Source organism: Physcomitrium patens, chromosome 25, assembly GCF_059467195.1.
Source record: "Physcomitrium patens ecotype Gransden chromosome 25, ASM5946719v1, whole genome shotgun sequence".
In the NCBI taxonomy this organism is placed as follows: Eukaryota; Viridiplantae; Streptophyta; class Bryopsida; order Funariales; family Funariaceae; genus Physcomitrium; species Physcomitrium patens.
Window position 1 is genome coordinate 1,802,749 of NC_143434.1, and position 23,109 is coordinate 1,825,857.

The 23,109-nt window shown below is 38.5% G+C and overlaps 4 protein-coding genes across 6 annotated transcripts; 3 read left to right on the plus strand and 1 right to left on the minus strand.

Moving 5' to 3' along the window:
- Positions 1 to 159: 159 nt before the first annotated feature.
- LOC112278361 (proteasome subunit alpha type-3) lies at positions 160 to 4,027 on the plus strand. Its single transcript, XM_024511710.3, has 12 exons — positions 160 to 243; positions 547 to 636; positions 909 to 991; positions 1,562 to 1,601; positions 1,789 to 1,872; positions 2,115 to 2,188; positions 2,409 to 2,495; positions 2,684 to 2,768; positions 2,893 to 2,939; positions 3,075 to 3,140; positions 3,356 to 3,446; positions 3,649 to 4,027. Exons 2-12 carry the CDS (start codon positions 616 to 618, stop codon positions 3,721 to 3,723), a joined length of 753 nt encoding a protein of 250 aa, XP_024367478.1. The 5' UTR covers positions 160 to 243; positions 547 to 615; the 3' UTR covers positions 3,724 to 4,027.
- A 2,558-nt stretch (positions 4,028 to 6,585) lies between these two features.
- Positions 6,586 to 11,947, plus strand: LOC112278443 (uncharacterized). Its single transcript, XM_024511959.3, has 12 exons — positions 6,586 to 7,240; positions 7,646 to 7,892; positions 8,245 to 8,357; positions 8,883 to 8,962; positions 9,272 to 9,413; positions 9,542 to 9,622; positions 9,886 to 9,990; positions 10,174 to 10,356; positions 10,492 to 10,584; positions 10,752 to 10,891; positions 11,013 to 11,079; positions 11,467 to 11,947. The coding sequence occupies exons 1-12, from the start codon at positions 6,839 to 6,841 to the stop codon at positions 11,581 to 11,583; spliced, it is 1,770 nt and encodes a 589-aa protein (XP_024367727.1). The 5' UTR covers positions 6,586 to 6,838; the 3' UTR covers positions 11,584 to 11,947.
- Positions 11,948 to 12,796: 849 nt separating this feature from the next.
- Positions 12,797 to 15,543, plus strand: LOC112278465 (CASP-like protein 5A1). 3 transcript variants are annotated; one of them, XM_090247786.1, is made up of 5 exons: positions 13,174 to 13,335; positions 13,473 to 13,741; positions 13,867 to 14,078; positions 14,213 to 14,481; positions 15,093 to 15,543. In XM_090247786.1, exons 4-5 carry the CDS (start codon positions 14,441 to 14,443, stop codon positions 15,259 to 15,261), a joined length of 210 nt encoding a protein of 69 aa, XP_090103912.1. In that variant the 5' UTR covers positions 13,174 to 13,335; positions 13,473 to 13,741; positions 13,867 to 14,078; positions 14,213 to 14,440; the 3' UTR covers positions 15,262 to 15,543. The 3 variants fall into 3 exon arrangements, with proteins under 3 accessions (XP_073388157.1, XP_073388159.1, XP_090103912.1); XM_073532058.2 differs by having other exon boundaries at positions 13,167 to 13,335; positions 13,473 to 14,481; XM_073532056.2 differs by having other exon boundaries at positions 12,797 to 14,481.
- Positions 15,544 to 15,816: 273 nt separating this feature from the next.
- LOC112278464 (adenylate kinase, chloroplastic) lies at positions 15,817 to 18,647 on the minus strand. The gene is made up of 7 exons (XM_024512007.2): positions 18,201 to 18,647; positions 17,853 to 17,960; positions 17,413 to 17,541; positions 16,990 to 17,115; positions 16,543 to 16,689; positions 16,300 to 16,374; positions 15,817 to 16,192 (listed from the first exon to the last, which is right to left on the minus strand). Exons 1-7 carry the CDS (start codon positions 18,474 to 18,476, stop codon positions 16,079 to 16,081), a joined length of 975 nt encoding a protein of 324 aa, XP_024367775.1. The 5' UTR covers positions 18,477 to 18,647; the 3' UTR covers positions 15,817 to 16,078.
- Between the last annotated feature and the right edge of the window lie 4,462 nt (positions 18,648 to 23,109).

Genomic DNA, 23,109 nt, shown 5'->3' on the forward strand with positions numbered 1-23,109 from the left:
ACACTCAGCCTCTAAGGCAAAAAAGTTTGTCATTCATCCAGATAGGTTGCCGGAGCCACTTGTAAAATGACGAATATCGTCCACATCGGTGAACAGTTATTGGTCGTCGACGTGTTTGTAAAGCAGTGTGCTTTACTGCTGCTCAGTGTGCTATTTGCTGTTCCTCTCCAAGCCCTGCTGCACATGAGCTCATCGTTCATGCCTCGGAGTCACCCAATTTTATTCTTCTGATTCAACGTTAATGTAATCATCGCATTCGCGGGTGTAGGCCATATTTTTAGGTTGAATGAGTAGTTCCTGGTTTTCGAGATGTTTGAAAACCTCTTGCATGTGGTGGTCGTTTTGGAACATCAGACTTGTATTCAGTGCCGAGATTTAGTGGCGGGGCCATCGATCGTTGCCTCAGTGTAGAGGAGAGAGCTGGATGGATATTGAATTCGGTTGATTTCCTGGATCTTGCTGTTTAACCTTTACGTGGGAGTCATAATATGTGCTAGCAGTAATCTCCTGTGCATTTCTGGCTGAAATTACTCTTTGTACCTCCAGATTTTTCTATCCTTGAGTTGAAACTGAAGAAGGAGCATCTCCCATTGATTGACAAGGAGGGTAGCAGCCATGACCAGCATTGGAACAGGGGTATGTTTCACAACCCCTACAGCAGCATTATTTCTTTTTTGCCTTGAGGATCTCAAATAAAAATCTCTACATTTCGATGTATTGAGATGTCGATGTGGGTTCCCAGGAACATTGAATGAAATCAGCTACTGTGCATTTACTAGAAATCTGAGAGAAGACGCCATCCTTCTCTTTTTTTAAATCCCGTTTCCTTTCTCTACTTGATAGTTGTATTTGTAAGTCAGAGTGAGAAATAAGCTGACAAAGAAAGTAGAGTGGGTGGTATATGTCAGTATGATTTGTCGGTGACCACATTCTCTCCGGATGGGCGGGTATTTCAAGTCGAGTATGCCTCCAAAGCGGTTGACAATAGCGGGTATGCTTTCAATAACACCCACTGTAGAACATCCCCCCCCCCCCTCCCTCCCGCTTCCGTGGTTTATTGGTGCTTGTACCGATCTTCCCTTCGTATTGATTTTGTTCAAATTAGGGTTCTAGAACTATGCAAAAACAACTTCAGCTGTGTTTAGGGAGTTGCAGAAGCAATAGGTTGAATATGATATCTTATAGTGCAGGTGGGTCCTGATTTCTAGTTCCTGTTGCGACCTAAATCGTAATTGATCCCACCTACTGATAGGTTGGTATACCATACATTCCTCTGATTGAACTTGCTGGAGATTGTTTGAGATGATGGTAGGCCTGCTATGGTTTAGTTGCAGTTGGGGCTTGGGGCATCACGATCAGACTGCATCACTCCGTTTTAGTCTATCCATGTTAGAACAAAATGTTTCATCCAAAGCCTCATTGCAGAGTTCCATGGGTAGAACAGATAAGTTTGGCAATAGTTCCGTCAGAGTGAAAGTATTTTCATACTATCATTTCTTCCTTCTTATTTTTTCTTTTTTTCTTTTTTGTCAAACTCAAGCATTATACTCTGGATGTGCAGGACTGTTGTGGGCATCAAGTGTAAAGATGGTGTCGTCCTGGTACTGTCTTATGTTCTTTACTAATCATCAATCTTGTTTTGGGATCAAGAACGATTTCCTGCACGTGCTAGAACACGGTTCTTGTTTTCTATCATTTGAGATTTGAACAGGATCTTTGTGAAAGTTGTCTGATGTGTCCATGAAATTTTTACTGTTACTGAGTATAACTGTGGGTTTCGTGCTGCAGGGAGTTGAGAAACTCATTTCCTCTAAAATGTTACTAGAGGGCTCCAACCGAAGAATTCATGCTGTGGATCGTCATGCAGCCATGGTAAGCTTCTTAAGCTTCTAAGATTTTTATGCGTATAGGTGATCATTTTTTTTGATACATGCACGAACTCGGTCCCTAGTTATTCCGCGGCCTTAAACTTTTAGCATGTTACGCACAAAGAGTCAGTCTATTTCATAGATAGTATGATATTTTTTGTTCTGCCTAAGCGCTGAATCGTTCCATTGAGTACTATGTGTTTCTGAAACTCTGAAATGAAGCGTGTGGCATATGCATAATTGCAGGCCATGGCAGGCCTGGCATCTGATGGTAGGCAGATAGTAACCAAGGCCCGTGCTGAAGCCTCTGATTACCGAAGGTATTCTCATGTTCGAACCTTCATTGCCCCTGGGTAGTCGCATGACATGTACATAACCAGTTCTGGCGTTCCAGATTCCGTCCGCGATCTTAGCGGGTTTTGTATCAAGATGTATGTGCATGTATTTATTGCTGATTGTGAGAGTGAAATTATCTTCTAAAAATTCTCTGAATGAATCCTCAGTGCTCTCCAGTGTTTTGATATATTCTTCTTTTTACAGTTTTTATGGTGAGGAGGTCCCTATTGGAGAACTTTGTGAACGTGTTGCGCATTATGCTCATCTGTGCACACTTTACTGGTGGCTCAGGTACTCATTTTCCCACAGTTGATAGGACATCAGTTGTCTAGCACTTTCAAGCACTTTCGTTTATAATCTTGGAAATTATGTTGTTTAGTGTGACATTTGTTTGTTGAGTTTCCCATCATGATCTGACCTGAAGCTTGTGCATGAGTTATGCTGAAGTAATCCAGTGTTTACATGTGTGTTTTTTTCAGACCTTTCGGTTCATCAGCAATCCTCGGAGGTTACGACCGTGATGGTCCTCAACTGTACATGATTGAGCCCTCTGGTGTCGCTTATGTGAGGCTCTCAATTTACCTGTATTCTCTGCCGTAGCATTATCTCTGCACTTTGCAAGATTCGAATTTTTTCTTCTGGTGGAAATTTCGGATATTAACGGTACAAATTATTGATGTGGATGCAGCGTTACTTTGGAGCAGCAGTTGGAAAGGGTCGGCAAGCTGCAAAGACGTAATACCTGCTTCCAATTCGTTCAGTTTCTGTTAGCTAGACCTAGCTGTCAAACTAGCCAGTAAAGCAGCTTTAGCTTGTGGTATCATCTGAACATTGTTTTAAATCTTGAATCTGGGTTGGGCTGCATTGCAGTGAAATCGAAAAATTGAATTTGACAGAGATGACCTGCAGACAAGGGGTCATTGCAGTTGCCAAGATGTAAGCCAACCACCCATCTTTTAACTTGTTGAGACTCAGATGAGGCCTTAAATCATTTGTGAAAAGACTCAGAATGCTTGAAATCAGGCGCGCACCTATTATTATAGAAAGAAATTCACTATTTTTATTACAGCTTGTGGTTTCAGATGATATTGTGAATGCACTTGATTGCCTGCATTAATTACTTTGCTTTTTGCCTCTTTAAAACCTTGCAGCATTTACGGTGTACATGATGAGGCCAAAGACAAGGCTTTTGAGCTCGAGATGAGTTGGATTTGCGATGAATCCAACCGCGAGCATCAACGGGTAAGTTTTCCACCCTTTCAATCTGCTTAAGTCATGTGCTCGCCATCTGAATCAGCCACATGTTCAAGCTTTTAGAAATTTTAATTGAATGCATCTCCGTACTCTTTTTACGTTGATTTAGGCTATGGATACGTCCCATGTGTGTGTGTGTATGTATAGTATTTTTCGGGTATTGATTTGCGGTATTTGGACATCAATGCAGGTTCCAGCAGACTTATTGGCTGAAGCCAAGACAGCTGCCAAGGAGGCACAGGAAGAAGACATGGATGCTGACTAAGAGGGGATTTCTAGGGGGTTTTGGAGAATCAACTTTTATTTTATTCATACAAGGTTGAGAGATACATTTGAAAATTTTACTCGATCGCTGGTAATCCCAAGTGTAAGATCTTGAGTGATGTTCTTCCATGTGTATTCTGCATAGCTGGTGCTCGACTTTCTTAAGCAAATAGATGAGAGGGCTTTTTGTACTTGGTGCTTCACATGTCATCCTTTCTCACGCCTTCACCGAAATATATCAGTTATGTTGAATCTCGTTTCCTAAGGATTCCAGCATCCTCAGTAAATGAGCAAAACATGGAAAAGCACTGTCTACGATGAATTTATCTTGCGGGTTGATGTTATGGTCCTTGATCGACTGGTCTTCAAAATCGAAATCTGAACTATATTGACCTTTGCTTTACTTCGTTGAATGGTGACTGAATGTGTATGAATCTTCTTCCAATTTAGACTGCATTTCAATTGGGAATTATTGTCTTGGGCTCATCATAAGTTCAGTTAGTAATACACACTGAAGTTGATATTTAAGTATGGCTAAACTATGTATGCTTTGATGAAGGTGATCCTTGTTGAATCTTGCCAAACACCAGCCTGTAACTGGATATTGATTTGTGCATGTCACACTGTAGCATACTTACATGACCAGAATTCTCATACTTTTTGTGTTTTAATTTAACTGTTTTGTGGTACATCGTGCCATTAAAACTCTTACTGTGGTAAGCAGGCGTTTTTGTTTTTGTTTTTTGTTTTGTTTTGTTTTGTTTTGTTTGTTTGTTTGTTTTTTTTTTTTTTAAGTAGTAGTATCACATTTAAGGGATATGTAATATATGATATAAATTATGATTTCAAATTAAGATTAGTTTTTAATTTTCTAAGTCAAAATATAAGTATAACACAACAACCATTTTTAAATGTTCACTATCAAGTTCAGAGAGATTTATGGGTAAAATAAATAAATCAAAAACGTTACTTGATTTAAGAAAATCCATCAATTTGCATAGAGTGTAGACAAACATATTTTTGAAGAAACACTTGAAATAACTTGAAATCAAATTATATCATCTTTTTCAATATTAGTAAGCTAAAAAAGTAATTTAAATAATAAATGGATCATAATAAAAGGACACTTGGTGTGAGATCCAAGCACTAAAAGGGTCTCCCAAGCTTAAAATGTAATGTTCTTCAATTCAAGCCAAGAACAAATGTTTCCAATAAAGTCTGCATTTTTTAATTCACGTCAAAATATCAACTCTGTTTACTTCTTCATATTTCATTCATCTGCAAATACATCAATATTTTAAATAAATTGATTTGAACAACTTGCATCCAATTGATTTTAAAAACAAAACAAAGTAAAATAAAAGATTGCTTCAATTGCAGGAAAATACAATATACTCAATTTGAATGAGTAATCATTTATCTCTTTTATTTCTTTTCAAAAACTCTTTTTTCTTTAGTACATACTTGAGATATATATATATATATACTTACATATGTAATGTTGATATTATTTTTATTTTTTTACATCTTTTCTTTTGGTCAAAATATCTTACTTTCGTTTCATTATCAATATCTAAATTTCAATATCTTGTTCAAGATAACAAGTACAATACTTTACTATATACATATCTATATATATATATATATAAAATGTGAATTGCACATACAAAGATAAATTAACCTTAATTTTTCATTTATTATATTCATGCTCAAATTTTACTTTAGTTTTCAATGTGCATTTTATTTAGTGTTTGTAATGTTATTCAATATTGTAAGTTTGATATCGTATTGTATCAAATACAGTGGAACTAACTAAACTAAGACATGAACAAATAACACTAGTGCAAGCAACAAACACCAATCGGTGAATAACATTTCCACGAATAAATAAACTCAATTGGAGCAATACTTAAGCTTCTTTACACTAATCATGAACTTTTTCACTATAATTAGAATATAAAAATTCAAGAAAATCATAATAATATTTTGAAATATAAATAAATAAATAAATAAATAAGTAAAAAAAAGTTGGATCTACATTTTGGTTTCTTTATCATAATTTATTTCCACAACAAATGAAATATATTACAATCATTTAATCCTTGGTTTTTAGTAATTCTTGTATTTGTGCATCAATTACCAAAATATTTGTTCTATATGTAGCATTATTTGGAATTTATGTTATCAAAGTACATAAAGAATATTAGATATGATACATGGGTACATAGTACTGTTTTTTTTCTCTATTTTTGTACTATAATGAATCTACACTTTACTTGCATAAACACAAATAACAACATATATTAAAACTCTCTCTCTCTCTCTCTCTCTCTCTTTCTCACGAACATATATTAAAAACATACTATAGATATATATGCCAGACCACCACTATTCACAATATGTTACATACAAATAAAAAGACTTACCACCACGAGAGGTAAGAATCCACGCATGCATGTATGACAAGGCATAGCGCAGGTCGTCCACGTGGGCATCCGACGTGGCACTATCCGAATTACGAATCGGTGTCTAACCCGGCCTGCAAATGCTGGGTCCTCCCCATAGCCAAACCCGGTGCAACGAAGAAAATCACGAACGGGTCCAAGCTGCTGACGTGGACAACGGTGATTCTCCACTGGGTCGGCACATCGGGGGCCGGGTCAAACTCGTCCAACCAATTTTTCAAAAGGTTCGGACTCCTTGGGCCCCGGAAAGGGGGTGGGGCTGGGGGGGAAGCACGGGCCGGGTTTGGGGGAAAGCGACCGGTCCCAACCCAGCCTTCGGGGCTGGCTTCCAGTTCGTTCTTCGTATTGTATTGATTGGTTTGTTTTGCTTCGTTTTTTGCAATTTTTTATTTTTCTCCTTCCTCTACAGCATTGTGCGAGGGCTTTAATCTGTTGTTGCGAGTGAGTGTTGAGGTCGAGTTGTAGGGGACAGGGCGCCACTGCCGTCTCCGAATGCCATAGCCGAGAGAGAGAGAGCTTCTCCCCGTTCTTAACTTTTCCTTTCCATTTCTTTCCTCGCCGTGAATCAAGAGTTCGTGAGAAAGCGCGAGAGAGAGAGAGCGAGAGAGAGTGGAGCGGGGTGGAACATCAGGGCGGAAGGAAGCAGTACGGATGGCGAATATGGCGATGGTGGATGAGCCTCTTTATCCTATAGCCATTCTGATTGACGAGCTGAAAAATGATGACATACAGCTGCGCTTGAACTCGATCCGTCGGTTGTCCACCATCGCGAGAGCCCTAGGGGAGGATCGGACTCGCAAGGAACTAATCCCGTTCCTGAGTGAGAACAACGACGATGATGATGAGGTGCTGCTGGCCATGGCCGACGAGCTCGGGGGGTTCATCGCTCATGTGGGCGGGGTGGACTACGCGCACGTGTTGTTGCCGCCGTTGGAGTCGCTGTGTACGGTGGAAGAGACTGTGGTGCGGGACAAGGCCGTGGAGTCCCTGTGCAAAATTGGCTCGCAGATGAAGGAACGCGATGTCGTGGAATGGTTCATTCCGCTTGTTAAGGTCGGCGGGATCCTTACCATCTCCTATGGGTTGCGTGTCGCGCTGTGTTTGTTCGTATCTTTTTATTAGGGTTTTCGTGCTTGAGATGTGCCTGGCACGATTAGAAAGAAAAGGGTCAGGATTCAATCATTTTAGGTTATATGGTTGGTGATCTATGTTCTAGGGTTTTTCCGTAGTAGGGGGGAACTCATAACATGGTTTGTGTGGAATAGAGGACCAGCTTTATCCCGGCGAGCATTGTAACTGGTTGAATATTGGCAGTGAGGGAGATGTCTTAAATTCAGTGCTGGTTACTGTAGTTAGACAGTATGCGGCGTTGTTTCAATATATGCAGTCTTTGGTTTCTGTGTTTTGACTTTTTTTTTTTTTTTTTTTTTTTGTTTTTTTTTTCCTGGACGGCAACAGAGGCTCGGTGCTGGTGAATGGTTCACCGCACGAGTGTCAGCCTGCGGGCTTTTCCACATCGCTTACCCTAGTGCTCCAGATCTTCTTCGGGCCGAGTTGCGTTCAGTCTACAATCAGCTGTGCCACGATGATATGCCTATGGTGCGACGATCAGCTGCACTTAATTTGGGGAAGTTTGCGGCAACAGTTGAAGCCATGTATTTGAAGACTGATATTATGACCTTTTTCAGGGACCTCACACAAGATGGTACGTCTGGTTTCTTGAAAGGGTTGTGTGCATTTTGGAAATCTGGAGCATCTTCTACGGAACTGAACACGGAGGAGTGATATATGGTCTTTGTAGTAATTCAGCTAGCATCTATCTGCTCATTGCAGGTCTCTAAGTTCATCTGTCAAGGATAACGAAATTCCACGAGTTGCATTTTAGAATGAAATCCACTGGCACAGAATAATTATCTTTTGAAGCTATTGACCTTGTTTTTTGAAGCTGAATTTATTTAACTTTTAGAGCGTAACGAAGAAGGGAAAGTAATGTTAGATGTAGATGAATCCGCAATTGATGGAGTGACTTTATTTTTATTTCTTTTGCTTTTTTGCAGACCAAGATTCAGTGAGGCTTCTAGCAGTGGAAGGGTGTGCTGCTTTGGGCAAACTACTGGAGCCTGCTGATTGTGTGGCAAACATTCTCCCTGTTATAGTTAGCTTCTCACAGGTAGGACATGCACAACTTGCTATGTTTTGCCCATTTTTGTCGAGTTGTTTCTGTGCTTCCCTCTTACTGCTCCACGGCTTGTCTACTATCGAACTGGGTGTCAGAGAGCTCAGCATGTAATATTGTGCAGAATGTTGCCCATTGGGTCAAGCTATCTTTGGCACATAACCTTTTATATTAGCACTTTTTCTTCACGCAAAGGCTTACCTTTAGAAACCTCACATCCATATCGTATATAGGTTTTTGTCCCAAGTCAAGTTGGCTTACAGCTTGTTTTCGATGTAGATGGTTAGCACAAAAGGGTTTTTTTATTTATTTATTTATTTATTTTTATTTTAAGACCTGGTTTGGAAGCACTGAAAATCTTGGTTGTTATTAGAGTCTATCTTTGAGATTTCAGTTTCAATGCCTGAGCCATTATCTTTTCTATTAGGAGTAATTTCGAGGCTATTCCTTGAGAACGCCTTCTGATCATGATTTTAGATATGTAACAATGTATTCAGATTTTTTTCTGTGGGACTGCAGGACAAGTCATGGCGGGTACGATACATGGTGGCTAACCAGTTGTATGAGCTCTGTGAAGCCGTGGGACAAGAACCAACCAGGTGCTTATTCAAGGATGGATCTTTGCAGATGTTTCATTTAGATTGAGATTATTTGCTCAACCTATTCTTGATGGTTTCCCCTCGGGATTTTCATACCATTTTGGTTCTGATGGCTGATGTTGGCTTAGAACATCTTACTCTCGACTCTTGTGTGAAGAAATATGGATGAATACATAGATAGTCTTTTAGGTGCTTGTTAGTGTAGTATATCTTGAGGAAACTTAAATTTTAACTTGCCTGGAACAGTTTCATTCGTAAGGTACCTGAATGTGATCTGTGACCTGGTTGTGTATTTTCTGTGACTTCTAGGACGGACCTTGTTCCAGCATACGTACGTCTATTGCGGGACAATGAAGCAGAAGTCCGCATCGCTGCGGCTGGCAAAGTCACTAAGTTTTGCGGGATCGTCAGCCCTCAAGTTGCCCAACTACATATTCTTCCGTGCGTGAAGGTATGTCCTCTTTCGTTACTGAAGAGGCTTGTTGTTTATACTTTAGTTCCTGTCCTTATGGAAGTTCAGTGTCACTGCATTGTACTCTTACTTCGTCCCTGTCCTAATCAATGTGCACATTGTTGTAGGATTTGTCAACTGATTCGTCACAACATGTACGAGCTGCTCTTGCATCGGTTATTATGGGCATGGCGCCATTGTTAGGAAAGGTTCGTTTCTTCTTGTTCTTCTTCTTGTTCTTCTTTTTTCTTCTTTTATGTTGTCGGTGCCTTCGTTTGCATGGTAACTATTTTCTGTTTGAAAATTGTTCTTGATGGACAATATTTTACTGCTATGTCTTGCGCGGATTTTAAACATATTCAGTATTCCACGTCAAACTTTGGATTGATATTTCTGCATCCTTCTTAATATCTGCATAAGCCTCTCAAAAGTGATCTGCATTTCAATGTATCTTTTGGCATCATTTTTGCAGGAAGCTACCATTGAGCAACTTCTGCCCATATTTCTGTCACTGTTGAAGGATGAATTTCCAGATGTGCGACTAAATATTATCAGCAAGCTAGATCAAGTGAATCAAGTAAGGGCCAGTTATTAAAGAGCTTTACATTACGTGTTGTCATCTTGGTATTCTGACTTAAACGTCGTCGTCTTTCTTTTTACTGTATATGGATGTGATATTTTACAAACCTACATGAAGTTACTGATTGTTTCTGACTAGGAGGAAGACTAATGGATCTGAAGTTGGACGTTTCGTTCACAGGTGATAGGTATCGACTTGTTGTCCCAGTCACTTTTGCCAGCCATCGTCGAATTAGCAGAGGACCGGCATTGGCGTGTCCGTCTTGCCATAATTGAGTACATCCCTTTATTGGCCAGCCAATTAGGTGTGGACTTTTTCGACGACAAACTAGGCGCTCTTTGCATGCAGTGGCTTGGAGATCAGGTTCATATATTCCCATCAAGCAATGTTTCGATGGTGGTTTGTGTCGAGATGGTCGTCCTCAATCAGATCTCTTTTCATATTTGCTTCTTTAGAACTAGTTCAGTAATATAATTTCATTCTTTTTTGGATTAATAGGTGTACTCTATCCGAGAGGCAGCTGCCAACAATCTCAAGCGTCTTGCCGAAGAGTTTGGTCCTGAGTGGGCATTGCAGCACATCATTCCACAGGTACTCGCTTTATAAGATTGTAGTGAGGACTATCTTGGTAACGAGTGTAGAATCGTGGGCTTTTACATACAGCACAGGCTTGTCTATCTGTCAGATCCGTTAAACATGAGATAACTTTCATTCAATTCCTACGTTATTGTTTTCTGATGAATTGGTGGGACTTGCAGGTGATGGAAAAGATAAACAATCCTCATTATTTGTATCGCATGACGGTACTTGTTGCGATTTCTCTTCTTGCTCCAGTAGTTGGTTCCGAAGCCACTTGCCAGACAATGTTGCCTGTGGTCATCAATGCAGCAAAAGACAGGTACCTTAGTTTGCTCTCCATATGTAATGGAACTTGATTATCAGTCAACTGCAACAGATTGGTATTAGGTAGGTTTTCGGATCTTGTGTAATTAGCTAATTCTCTGTGATTGCGATGACAGGGTTCCAAACATCAAGTTTAACGTCGCCAAAATGCTGCAATCCATGATTCCGATTGTTGATTCCACTGTAAGCTCGTCACCATCTTGCGTGCATTTCCCTTCATCGTCTAATAAAGTAACACGATTATTAGAAGGTGCAAGAGCGCCTGCAGTAATGTGTGCAGCTTATTATTTCTGACCATCGCTTTCAAATTGCTGTCATACTTGTGTTGTTTTTATAAATTGGTTAGAAGCTTTCTTTTGTTGGATTATTAATTGAACGCGTTGTTCTGAAACAACTGGCCAGTGGAACTTCATTAGATGTTGTACATTCTATTTGTTCAAGTGTTAGCGTTCGTTTATGCCCAACAGTATTCCAATTTTAGTATTCGAGTGGTATGTCCATACTGCATGTATATCATGTGAGACAAAAAGGTGGCATCAGTTTGGTCTTTCTGACACGTTTCCCTTACAGGTTGTGGAGCAAACAATTCGGCCATGCTTGTTGGAACTTCAGGAAGACCCTGATGTGGATGTCCGATTTTTTGCGGGCCAGGCTCTGCAAGCATGTGACCAAGTCATGTGTGCTTGACTCGAATAATGTATCTCGAACTTTATTCGCTCAATAGCTGCAGTGTCGTTTTCTCTACAAGCCCAGCTTAGTGTTAGTCTAGTTAGTCCTTTGGTCCTTCCCGCATTGGCGTTCGAGGTGAATGTAGCAGAACTGGAATGCAAATTTGGCTTCTTAAGGGACCCATACCAGTCGATGAACGGAGTCATTATAGAAATAGGCAACCTGCAGGGACCCCCTCAGACTTCCATCTACGAAGGACCACTAGGTAATGTGCTTTTATTAAATTTGATCCACATCTGTATTTACTCTTGTATGTATATCTTCTACAGGAGGAAGCTAGTGAAATGAAGCCTGACTTCACAAGTTGAGTCTCTTTTGAGAATCAAGCTATCGTTTGTGATGAATGCTGTGTAAATTGGCCTTAGACAACCAGCACCCAGTTTTTTTTTCTCATGAAAACTCAGCAATTTTACCTTCCATCATCTCATATTATCCGCCGTGCGTCGGTGGGATTCACGCGAACATAAACTTATTTTGACAGTTCAATTTTGCAAACATCCTATTGTACTTCAGTGGAGGATCATATTGTACTTCAGTGCAGGATCATAAGGGACAAAATACAGGTTGCTCCATAAGATTTTGTTATAGTTAAACTAAATATATATATATATATAGGGGAATGTTAAATAGACCGAGGCTTTTATTAAGTTGACCAGTTACCATAAAAAGAAAACTACCTTTACATTCATTTCTCCACTATTGGATCCAAAATCAATAAAAATTAATCACATTCATCACTATTACCATATTCTTCATCATTAGGAAAATTTAGTATAAATACAACATTATTTAGCATTCCCATATATATATATATATATATATATATATACATATACAACATCAAAAAAACCATTTCCCTTCCACACATTTTGTAACAAGAAGATTATTATAAAAAACATATTGAATTACAAAAGATATGGAAGAATATTGAATTACAACCATTGGTATTATGCCATACAATAATGTCACACCATTTTCCTCATCTACCTTCAATTCAATGTACCATTATCTTGAAACTCATGAAATGTGAGAAATATTTTTTAATAATCGTTCTCATATCAATCAACCAACCCAAGAAGCTAAAACCCTGAATTCCGCCCCCATCGCAACTCACCACGACACACCCCCCCTTTCTACAAAGCAATGCCAAAGAAGCAGCAATTCGTCACCCTCCTCGAGAATTCTTGTTTTTCGGGACCTCATTTCCATTTCCCGTCGCAAAATCAGCCCTTCCACGCTCTCGCTAGTATCGTAGCTATTGAGTGAGCCACGAAGCGAGGGTTTGGATTCTTTAGAGGTTTCTTAGTCGCGTGTAGATGCGAAGTTATGAGGAGTTTGATGAATTTGCGACTTGTAGATTGACTAGGACGGTTAGAAGGCGTCACTGGGATTGTAAAGCACGATTCAGGCATGATCGATTCAGGTCCATCGATTGTTCTTTACACCTAATCGAGAGACAGTGGATGATTGTTTAAGATAATGTTGAATCATCCAGTGAAGTATGAGCACCTTATGGAATCGAGTTTCGGCACACTTTCAATCAAGCGAGGAAACATAAGAAGTATCGTTTTGTAGCAATGAGCATTATAGATAGATAGCAGGTGAGAACTATTTTAGTCAATTCTGGACGTTTTAAGACCTCAAACACGATTAGCAAGTGCTCTCTCTTTTCGCGGGGTCAGTCGTGCCGCTGTGAATGTAAACTGTCATGTGAGTGTTGCTCAACGTATCATGGACGGGGAAATTCTGAGTGTCGTAACCTGAGATATTTTAGCTACATTAATCAAGAGTTTGCAGGTGGAGTGATTTATTTGATATTGTTGATGAAGGTTATTTGTTGCGTACAGGTCTTCTCAATGGAGCTCTGGCGCAATCGCTATACGAGTTGTAGTGCAATTAATAATATGCGGATAATATAACCGGTTTCCAAATATTATCTCTCGTTTCGTGTCGCGTACATAAGATGATACATGATTGCCACACATCTGTCTAGAGTGAATTATTCTGGAGAATCTTTAGAAGAAATTTCAGTTTCAGGCATCGATTTGATCTACACGACAACTTCTCCACGTGAAGGTTATGCAAGATTAGAGTGGTTAGATTGTTGAGCGATTCGGTACGTTGATTGGACTTGAAATGCTCAAGGTAGACTGCAGGCAACAGTTCGTTTAAATTTCTGAAGCTTTATGATCCTTTATTACAAGTTAGGGCCCGACATGATTTGTGTCGAATTGGTGTTAGTATCGCAGTAAATTGGTGTTATCGTTTGGCTCTCTGCTTCAATCATCTCAAAGAGCCCACTTCCTGGACAAGAATTTAGGGAGTACCAACCTCTGCGATCAGGAGCATCAAGCGTGAAGACGGTGGAGAGGATCTTTGTCGGTGAACGTCTCTGTGATAGGAGATTTAGAACGGAATTCTACGGAAAGAAAACTATCAACTTTGGTCAAGGGGTAGTTCCTGCACTTTGATGCTTTAGGGAAGCTACGCAAGTTTTAATACATGCTGATGGTTGCTAGAAAGGTTCACCTGACACCATTTGTGAAGGACACCATCTTATTAATATGCTGTTGTGCGTGTCTAGAAGACGCTAATTCTTCAGATGATATAGAAAGGATCTCGTAAGGTGCTTTAAGAAGGCATGAGGTGGCAAGTCACTCCGTAGTACACCCTGTGGCTCTTCACAATATCAAGGTGCGGAACATCTCGTACCTCCATCAGGAAGGATGAATGATTTGCTTGGATCACCGGGAATGCTGATGGGCTTGGCATTACGATTCTTGCAAAGGGATTCGCCCTTACTGCTCTTTGTATCATGGTTACGATTGTTGATTTCTCCTCGGTAACAGGTTTCTGGTACGAATCTTCCTGTTTTCGACACTCAAATGTTTTTCGTCTCTCTTTGTTTAGTGTCTAAAGGTGTTAATTTCTAATGCATTTTTCGGGGGACCAGAATTTTTCATATGTTCCATCTGTTTTGTTTTTTTTTCAAAAATTCTGGTACGGAATGCTGGAACGATTAAATGAATAAATGTAGTGTAATGACACGAAGGAATGATTTTTGTCTGGACGCTGATGACGGTGGCTGAAAGAAGTCATGTGGATTTTAAATGTAGTTGCAATTGATGGATAAAGCTTTTTTTCTTATTGTTGATGAACAAAATTGATGCTGTTGCTGCTTTACAGTAAAGTTGCTGAAATGCGCCTGAATGCTTTAAGAGTCTTTGTAGCTATGATTTGAAGTGTAAGATTCCTTGATACTAGAAGTGTAAAGAACAGCTGTCATGTGTTGCAGAGCGTGTTAGCCACGTATCGCGTTGCGGGACCTCACGGTTTTATTGTTCCGTAACTCATATGTTTAGTGTCATGTTGCTCAACCAGTATTAGTTTGCTACTGTTGATTCCTGCTGTATTCCTTACTTTTTCGACCAGGTTTCATGTTAACCCGATTTGCTCGTGTGATGCAGTTTTCTTGTGGCAGCTATGATATTTCAATGCACTTGGAGTCTTTGTTCGGGAGCTGTGGGTTCCTATGCGTTGCTGGCAAAACGATCTCTTCGAAACTCATCGATATTGAGTTTCTTGGTTGCGGGTGATTGGGTAAAAGGTTTATTATCTTTAGGCGTGCTCCCCTGAATCTTGGATTCATTTATGCGAATGCTCACCACTTCCCCGATGGTTTTTTCTATTTCGCGTTGGGGCGCTTTCACTGGTGCAAGTTTTTTTATTTATGAATTTTCAAGTTTATCTTACATATGATACTGAAACGGATGAGACATCACGTTTCATTCGGTGCTGTTTGCAGGATTCATATAAGATTCATGTATTCCATCACAGTTTATTCTCAGAATTTTGATCTGTGCTCCGGGTTTTGTGTTTGGTAACCACCAGAGAAATGAATATTCACAAGAAACAGTATTCCTTCGGACTCTCCTTTCCCATCCACCTCTTTTTTGAACAGCGTCTGAAGTATTTTGTTATCTGCAATAATGTACACAAGCAATCTAGAGGAGTAACTCCAATTAGATAGGAGTAGTTTAAAGAATTGTCAGAAGGAAGACCCTTATTCAGGGCATCTGGTATTTGATTTTAGGTTGCTGCATCCTGATTGGAGAATTCACTAATTCCCCTTACACGAAGAAATACACATCAAATCTACTGTTGAGAGGTGAGTTCTTCATCAACAATGTGTTAAAAAACAAACTCAATCATGCTAAATACAAGCATGCCTTGCGCATTGTGTCATCAATGATTATCATTATCCTGCATAACAGCAGTTTTCTGTTGACAGGATCAAACACAAGGAAGCTTAAAACTCTATGAGAAATTGTTGAAAAAAGAAAATACTTTTTTGTAAAATTCCTTCCTATCCTAAAAGGTGAACCCCAAGATCGGGGGTTGGCGGGATAAGAATCTTCGGGAAAGTCCATAGTTGAAAATGCGAAATCTTGAATCAAAGACTTCCAGAGGCAAATTGTGCAACGGCCTTCTCTGTCTCTCTTTGAAGTTCCGTAATCAGGTTTTGGATGTCGGCGAATACTTCGGTTTTAGGGCGGTTCCCATCCACCTGGAACAATTGGCAGTGTCATTCAATATTCCATTCGATTTTCTAGAAGGAAAACATAGGTCATCGTAGAAGAATGATTCAAATCTTAAGAGCAAATCGAAACTTACAACTTTCGTCACGGGCTTGTAAACGTCAAGCACGGACTGCACGTTGGAATAATACGTCTCCAACCGTAGTTTCACCTGCAAAGATAGTATAATCAAGTAAGATATCTTAGCGTTGAGATCAAACACTAAGCTCTGTAAATCAGGAACCAACGTGATTGCAACTTCAAAATTATGTTTACCAAATTGAAATTCATATTCGTGTTGGCAACCATTTCAATTAGGATGGATATTGTGGAAGTTCACCTTCTCCTCTGTGTCATCACCTCGTTGTATGAGGCGAGCAGCAATTTCTGGTGTTTCTGGAGGCGAATACATGAGATGATAGATTTTTCCGGTGACAGGGTCAAGCCTCCTTCCTACTACTCTTCCTACCAAAATCTCATCAGGCACCTGTACAAGCAACTCAGATGCACGATGAGCCAGGGCTTTGGGATTTTTCCGCAAAAATCTGCTTACGCTGACGAACTACAGGAGAGTCGAAACTAATTGGAAGGAGTTAAAGTAAACAAAACTGAAACCCATACCTCCATTGTTTCAAAGTATGGATTCATGCGATTAATGACAACAGTATGTTGTAGAAAACATCGCCAATCTCAAGTTACAGCAGGGAATATCCGATACTTCGAAGTGCAAGCCATGACAAATGGTAGCATACAGGAGCAAAAAAAATTGCGAGGTGATAACACTTGCCTCAAGAAGGATGAAAAGATGTGGACGGATATTCATGTTTTCAAGAGCTTCTGCTTGAGACAAGCTGCGAGGATAACCATCCAAGAGCCATCCGTTTGTTGCCGACGCGAGCTTTTTCTCTACCATCTGCACAAGCTCCAAGTAAATATCATTGTGAACTGAAACTCATCTCATCTGATGCGCACCAACTGTGTGCTAAGGCGGTATACCTACACGCACACATAGCTATCCAAGTTGCAGCGAAGAACAAGGGGAGAAAATAATCTGTGTCTCTTGTGCATCAGGTTAATACGCCAACAACATTTGGATTATAATCAACCAAGACAATACTTAACCTAACACATGCATCGAAGTATTTTTAGGGGTTTAATAGGTACTGATCTAGACTTGGGAAGCATAAGCTCACAAGAAAGAGCCTCCTACCGCAACGACAACGTCATTAGGAACGAGCTCTCCTCTCTGCATATACTCTTGGGCAAGTTTCCCATTCTCTGTCCCAGCAGCCACCTCTGCCCTTAAGAGATCACCTGTCGATATATGAGTCAAATTGTACTGCCACACCCCATCAAGTGAGAATGATTCCAATTAGAGGGATGTAGAGATGCGGGTCACAGCATCAAGCTATTTAGCCAGTTAAGACTTCATACCAGACAAGTCAGAACATAGTTTCTTGCAAAATGGATTGATATGGCAGCGTTCAGATTGCACTACAGGAACTACTAATGTAAGACACATGGGAGGGAATAATCGTGCACATAAATAGGGATTCTCAGCTGTACTGTGTATAATTAACTTCGACGTGTGCTGTCCTTCGAGGATGCAGACAGAAGAAAGCGAGAGGTGACATCAAGGCAAGTAAGTACCTGTTGCACAATCAGTTCACACTGGGTGCCTTTGCCGGATGCAGGAGCGCCAGAAATCATGATTCTCAAAGGGGCCACCTCACCCTGGAGTGCCCGTGCCGCCGAGCACTGCGATTCATCACAGATTTTCCCATCACTTATTCCTAGTGATGAGCACCAATACCGGCGCAAAATTAATCAGAACGAATTTATCCGCTTCAGTACCCAGAATATATTTCATCCCCCACCACAATTTCCCACCAGACTCTACACGCCCATGGAACACAGACCACGAAATTCACACAAGAGGAAATGCACCCATTTCTCGACATTACATCACACTCCCTAATTGCAGTCAAGACCACGCACCTTCGAAGCCCGCGGCTTCTCACACTCGATCAGTCCATTGTCGAACGAGACAGAACAGCTGACCGAGGCACCCAGAGCGTCCCGTCGTCCATAGAACTGGCTGAAAAAAGGCTGCTGCGCACCAGATGCAGCACTCTTAACCTTAATCGAAGGCAAAGCAGGAAACGAGACCGAAAAGGAAGCAGAAGCAGGTGAGACGGAGAAGGACGAAGGCTGATAACGAAGCACAGCTCCAGGATGAGTCACAGGCGACACAGCGCACCCTACGCTCGTCATTCTTCCCAATCAACCAAGACCCAACTCCCAATATCTTCAACCCACAAAACCTCTTCGGATAAAGAAACGTTCCGCTGCTACCCAGTTCTTAAAAATCACATACACTCATCCACCGCTACACCCAAATTTGGTGTTGGGAGGAGTTGGCCAGGAGACACATCCAGCCAGCGCCTGGCGGAGATTGAGCGACGACGCGCAGATGGGTAGTGTATGATACAGTGCGGAATTGGCGTGCGATGCGATTCAAGCAGCTGCTGGGCTGCGTGGCGCCCCTGTTGAGGAGATGCGCGCGTGAATGGATGGAGATTCATTTCTAAGCTCTAGCTTCAGATAGCGTCACGCTGCTCTGAGAGGTCGAATTTTCGTAATCCCCTCGCACTGATTCGAGAGCATCACGTCTTGCCCTTGGATTTCGGCATCCTGGTGCAGAAAATTCTCATCCGCTTTAGCAATTGCGTTCGTACCCGCCCGCTTGCTCGAGAAATCTTGCCCCAATTCGGTGAAAAATGATCGGACAAAAAAAAAAAACAAAAAAACAAAAAAACAAAAAAAACAAACGAACATTTCCGCCGCGGTGTGGATAAAGGAGCCAAGCTGATGCCTGGGTCGCGGCCATGGGCAAATCTATCCACCCATCCTAACCATCATGAAAAAAAATAATGATTTCTGTATTCATTTCTTCATTATTAGATTTGCAACCAATAAAAAATCAACCACATTTATCATGATTACCATATTCTTCGAGGGGGGATCAATTTAGTAAAAACATAGATCTATTTAATATTCTCTTATATATATGTATATATAAAGAAAATTATTAAATTGACAAAAACATTTACTAAATTGACCCATCTATCTTAACCATCATCAAAAAAATTCTCTATTGTTGTCAAAAACTAATAAAAAAATGGTTGGATTTTCAACTAATGATGATGGGTGGATCAATTTAGTAAACACATGTATCAATTTTATAATTCCCTATATATATATATATATATATATATATTTTCCTTGAGTTACAATCATCACATATTTTTTGAATGTTTTGCTGCTATGTATAAGGATGGATTACTTTATTTTTGATGCAACTGCATATTATGAATATGGTTGAATATTTTTATTAAAAGATGGTTAAGATACCATAACAAAGATTATTTATTAGAGCATAGCTAAGTTTTTATTTTAAGGTACTAGAAGGTTAGAGAGTTATAAACTAAAACATTTTTATGAAGAGAAATATAATTAATGATTGTATTATTTTTGTTTCATTTTATTATGTGTATTGTAATGATTTTTTATTTTAGAAACTTTAGTAAAGATAATTTAGTAGTAACTTGTTTATGGAATGTATATGTTTTTATTAGTATCAAACTTAATATGTATTTTTTAAATATTTTTTTATCTAGAAAATCAATCAATTTGTCCAAAGCTAGAAGTAAGATTCTACATTTGTCAAACACTCTATAATAGTAATATCTCATTTTTAGTCTAATTATTCAAAAAATGATGTCATTGCCACAATCCAAATGTCTTAATTATCTTCATATTTATGAATCAAGTTGAGATATATTACAAGGTTTAATTTAATTATGTTATAAATTCCTAAAAGATTAATGTAAAATAGATATTAATTTATTTTTGAAAGATATTGGTAAAATATACTAATAGTCCATAAAATAGGTAATTCAGGAGGATGGATGATTGAGTTAGTTATTAAAAGTGGTTAATAATAAAATTACGGTTAGAATTTGGAAAATTAGGGGAAAGTATATAGGAGTTGTAGAAGTTAGTTTAAGGGCCAGACTGTGATAGTCATGAGCTTGGTGCTACTTCTTTCTTTGTTTATTTCTTGGGTTTTGTTTCTTTGTTGTTGAAAAATAATGGATAATTTCTGAATACTGAGAAGTGAGTCTTTGGAATAAATCAAAGATTGATTTATGAATTATTGATTATGTAATTGAAGTACTATGTGATTGAATTATATGAGAAGTTATTGGAAGATTGATTATGGATGGAATTTATGTATTTTGAGTGGTCTTTTGAAAGTGTAGGGTTGCACTTTGTTGTTATCAATTAATGAAGGAGTATTATTACTGGAAGAAAGCATTGTAGTATTTCTTGCTGTTTTCAGTAGTTCAGAATACGGTTAATTGTGTGACCCTAACAAGTAGAACTCATGCACTTAGTCTTTCCCTTGCGTTCAAATTTTCCTCTATAGGTTTATTCTGAAAGGAATTTGTAGAATAAGTAAAACGATAATTACAATTAAGTGAACATATTTTTGTAGATTTATAGAAAAATTTAGACATATATGTAGATTTTGAAGATTATTAACATTGACTTGTTGAATTGAGCTTAAAAAAACTATCAAGAAATTTTACTTTAGCTTAAGAGCTTATTTTAAAATATCATCTAATATATTTTAAATATACAGATAAAGGTATTAGCTACTCTAGAAAGCTATAATATTTTTTTTATACTAATAATTATAATGATTTTTTAGTATCTTAAAATTTAAAGAATATTAACTATAATACTTAAAAGTTTTCATATTAATTCAAGATTCATAAATTTTTAATTTTTAATAGATTATATATATATCATTATACCTTTTTATATAAAACTTTTATATTCAAAAAAATTGTATAATAATATAATTTAAAATAAAATATTTATTCAAAAAATATTTAACCAAAAAAATCATTTAATAGAATATTTTCTTAAACTTGCAAGAAAATAATTTGTAACAAAAAATGTGATATTAATTCTTAATCTAAAGAATATACTACAAAAAATAAAAAATAAACATAAAAAATATATAAACTTAATATTTTGGTAAATAAATATATTTATGGAGTTTTGTTCAATCTATTTTTTATTAATAAAATTAATAATTTTAATTATTATATTATTTATTTATTTATATAGTGGTGTTTGATTAGGAGTAAAATGCTTAGGAGAAAAAAATGGATAAGAGCACGGTCTTGTTTTTTTTGTGCTTGCCCATGTTTTTCATGAATCAATAAGAGAAAAGACTAGTTAGGATCAATGTTCCATTACTGTCACAGCCATAATCATGTAAGCTAATAATTACATATAGAAATAGGTAGAAGTAAGTAAAAGTAGATAAAAGTAAGTTAATTCTATAATATTTAATATAGAAGCTTCCTAGAAACTTCCTAGACGCTGCTTTGACTTCATAGGTGTCTTTAATTGACTTTTTGGATTAGAAACGTGGTCAACAAGTTGGCCATGTGCCACACATGTTGTTAGCTTGAAGATCAAGCTAACTATGTGGCCCACACGTAGAAAAACTTACTTTGTAAGTCAAGGCATGTGTCCTACAAAGTCAACACATATTGGAGGTCCTATAGAACGTCGCCACGTAGCTCCTAATTAGATAGTATATATAGAGACAAGAGTGAAGGCTTCTTCACTCTTGTCAACTCCTTTCTTGCTTCTAGTCCAGGTTCAAGAGTCTTAAGTTTCTTGTCTTGTGGCAATAGCCATTCTAGTTTCCTTTTAATATACCTACTTGTTTATATTTTGACTTATTATATCGAGATAGCCTTTTTGTGTATATTTTCCATCATCGAGTCTTTGTCCTTGACAGATTGACAAGAGTGCACTTACAATATCAGAGCTTTATTTTTCTTGAGTGAGAGTAGATTACCTCTTTCTCTTGACAAGTCATAAGCGTATTAGAAGTTTGCGGATTACCCACTTCTAAACTGATATTGTTCTTAGTATCTTCTTTGTTATCAAGTCTTTCTTTTCTTTTGTCTTGAGCAGTATCAAACAAATTTTTCTTCTTAGTGTCATTATGGCAGAGCTTGTTGAAATGAAGAGTGCAATGGCACAAATGCAAGAGCAAATGAGGGAGTTAATGCTTGCGATGCATCAACTCAATTCACCAACACATGAAAGAACAAGAATAGCAAAAAGTAGGAATATAGAGATGATCAGAGCTGCTTCAACATCTACAACAAATCACGTTCCTTCTCCAATTATACAACACCCTGTAAGCACTAGAGAACCAAGAATTACCTTACCCGAGAAATTTGATGGTACGAGATCTAAGTTTCGAGGGTTCATCAATCAAGTATAATTGGCAATTGAACTTCAACCGCAAAGCTATCCAACTCCAAGATCACAAGTCAGGTTTATTGGCACTCTACTTTCTGGTTCTGCATTATCATGGTTTTCGTCTTTTCTTGAACAACGAAATCCAATATTGGACAATTTGGAAGCTTTTTTGGTGGAGTTTCGATCTATGTATGGTGAACACGATGCAACTCGTGTTGCAACAAATAAGATCCGAATTCTGCGACAAGGAAATCGCTCAGTAACAGTATATGCTTCACAATTTCGACAACTTGCAATTGACATCAAGTGGGATGATGCTGCACTCATTAGTCAATTTCTTTATGGATTGCAATACAAAGTAAAGAAATTGATGCTCAACTTACCTGATCCTCAAACTTTGAGTCAAGCAATCGATTTTGCGGTAAAATGTGATAATCGACTTTTCGAATTTTGATCCAAGAATCATTCACGGGAACCTCAATATTATTACTCAATGGCAACATCAACATCTTTGCCAAACATACATTCGGAAGTAGAAGACATGCAA

What these genes read in the sequence shown, in the direction of transcription:
- LOC112278361 (XM_024511710.3), top strand. Translation starts at nt 616, where the DNA reads ATGACCAGCATTGGAACAGGG. An exon ending in GAAGCCTCTGATTACCGAAG is followed by an intron (nt 2,189 to 2,408) that starts GTATTCTCATGT and finishes TTCTTTTTACAG; the next exon opens with TTTTTATGGTGAGGAGGTCC. An exon ending in ACACTTTACTGGTGGCTCAG is followed by an intron (nt 2,496 to 2,683) that starts GTACTCATTTTC and finishes TGTTTTTTTCAG; the next exon opens with ACCTTTCGGTTCATCAGCAA.
- LOC112278443 (XM_024511959.3), top strand. Translation starts at nt 6,839, where the DNA reads ATGGCGAATATGGCGATGGTGGATGAGCCTCTTTATCCTATAGCCATT. An exon ending in TGCAGCACATCATTCCACAG is followed by an intron (nt 10,585 to 10,751) that starts GTACTCGCTTTA and finishes TGGGACTTGCAG; the next exon opens with GTGATGGAAAAGATAAACAA. An exon ending in ATCAATGCAGCAAAAGACAG is followed by an intron (nt 10,892 to 11,012) that starts GTACCTTAGTTT and finishes TTGCGATGACAG; the next exon opens with GGTTCCAAACATCAAGTTTA.
- LOC112278465 (XM_073532056.2), top strand. Translation starts at nt 14,441, where the DNA reads ATGGTTACGATTGTTGATTTCTCCTCGGTAACAGGTTTCTG. An exon ending in TCCTCGGTAACAGGTTTCTG is followed by an intron (nt 14,482 to 15,092) that starts GTACGAATCTTC and finishes CGTGTGATGCAG; the next exon opens with TTTTCTTGTGGCAGCTATGA.
- LOC112278464 (XM_024512007.2), bottom strand. Translation starts at nt 18,476, where the DNA reads ATGACGAGCGTAGGGTGCGCTGTGTCGCCTGTGACTCATCCTGGAGCT. An exon ending in AGAAGCCGCGGGCTTCGAAG is followed by an intron (nt 17,961 to 18,200) that starts GTGCGTGGTCTT and finishes GATGAATCGCAG; the next exon opens with TGCTCGGCGGCACGGGCACT. An exon ending in ACAAGCCCGTGACGAAAGTT is followed by an intron (nt 16,193 to 16,299) that starts GTAAGTTTCGAT and finishes CAATTGTTCCAG; the next exon opens with GTGGATGGGAACCGCCCTAA.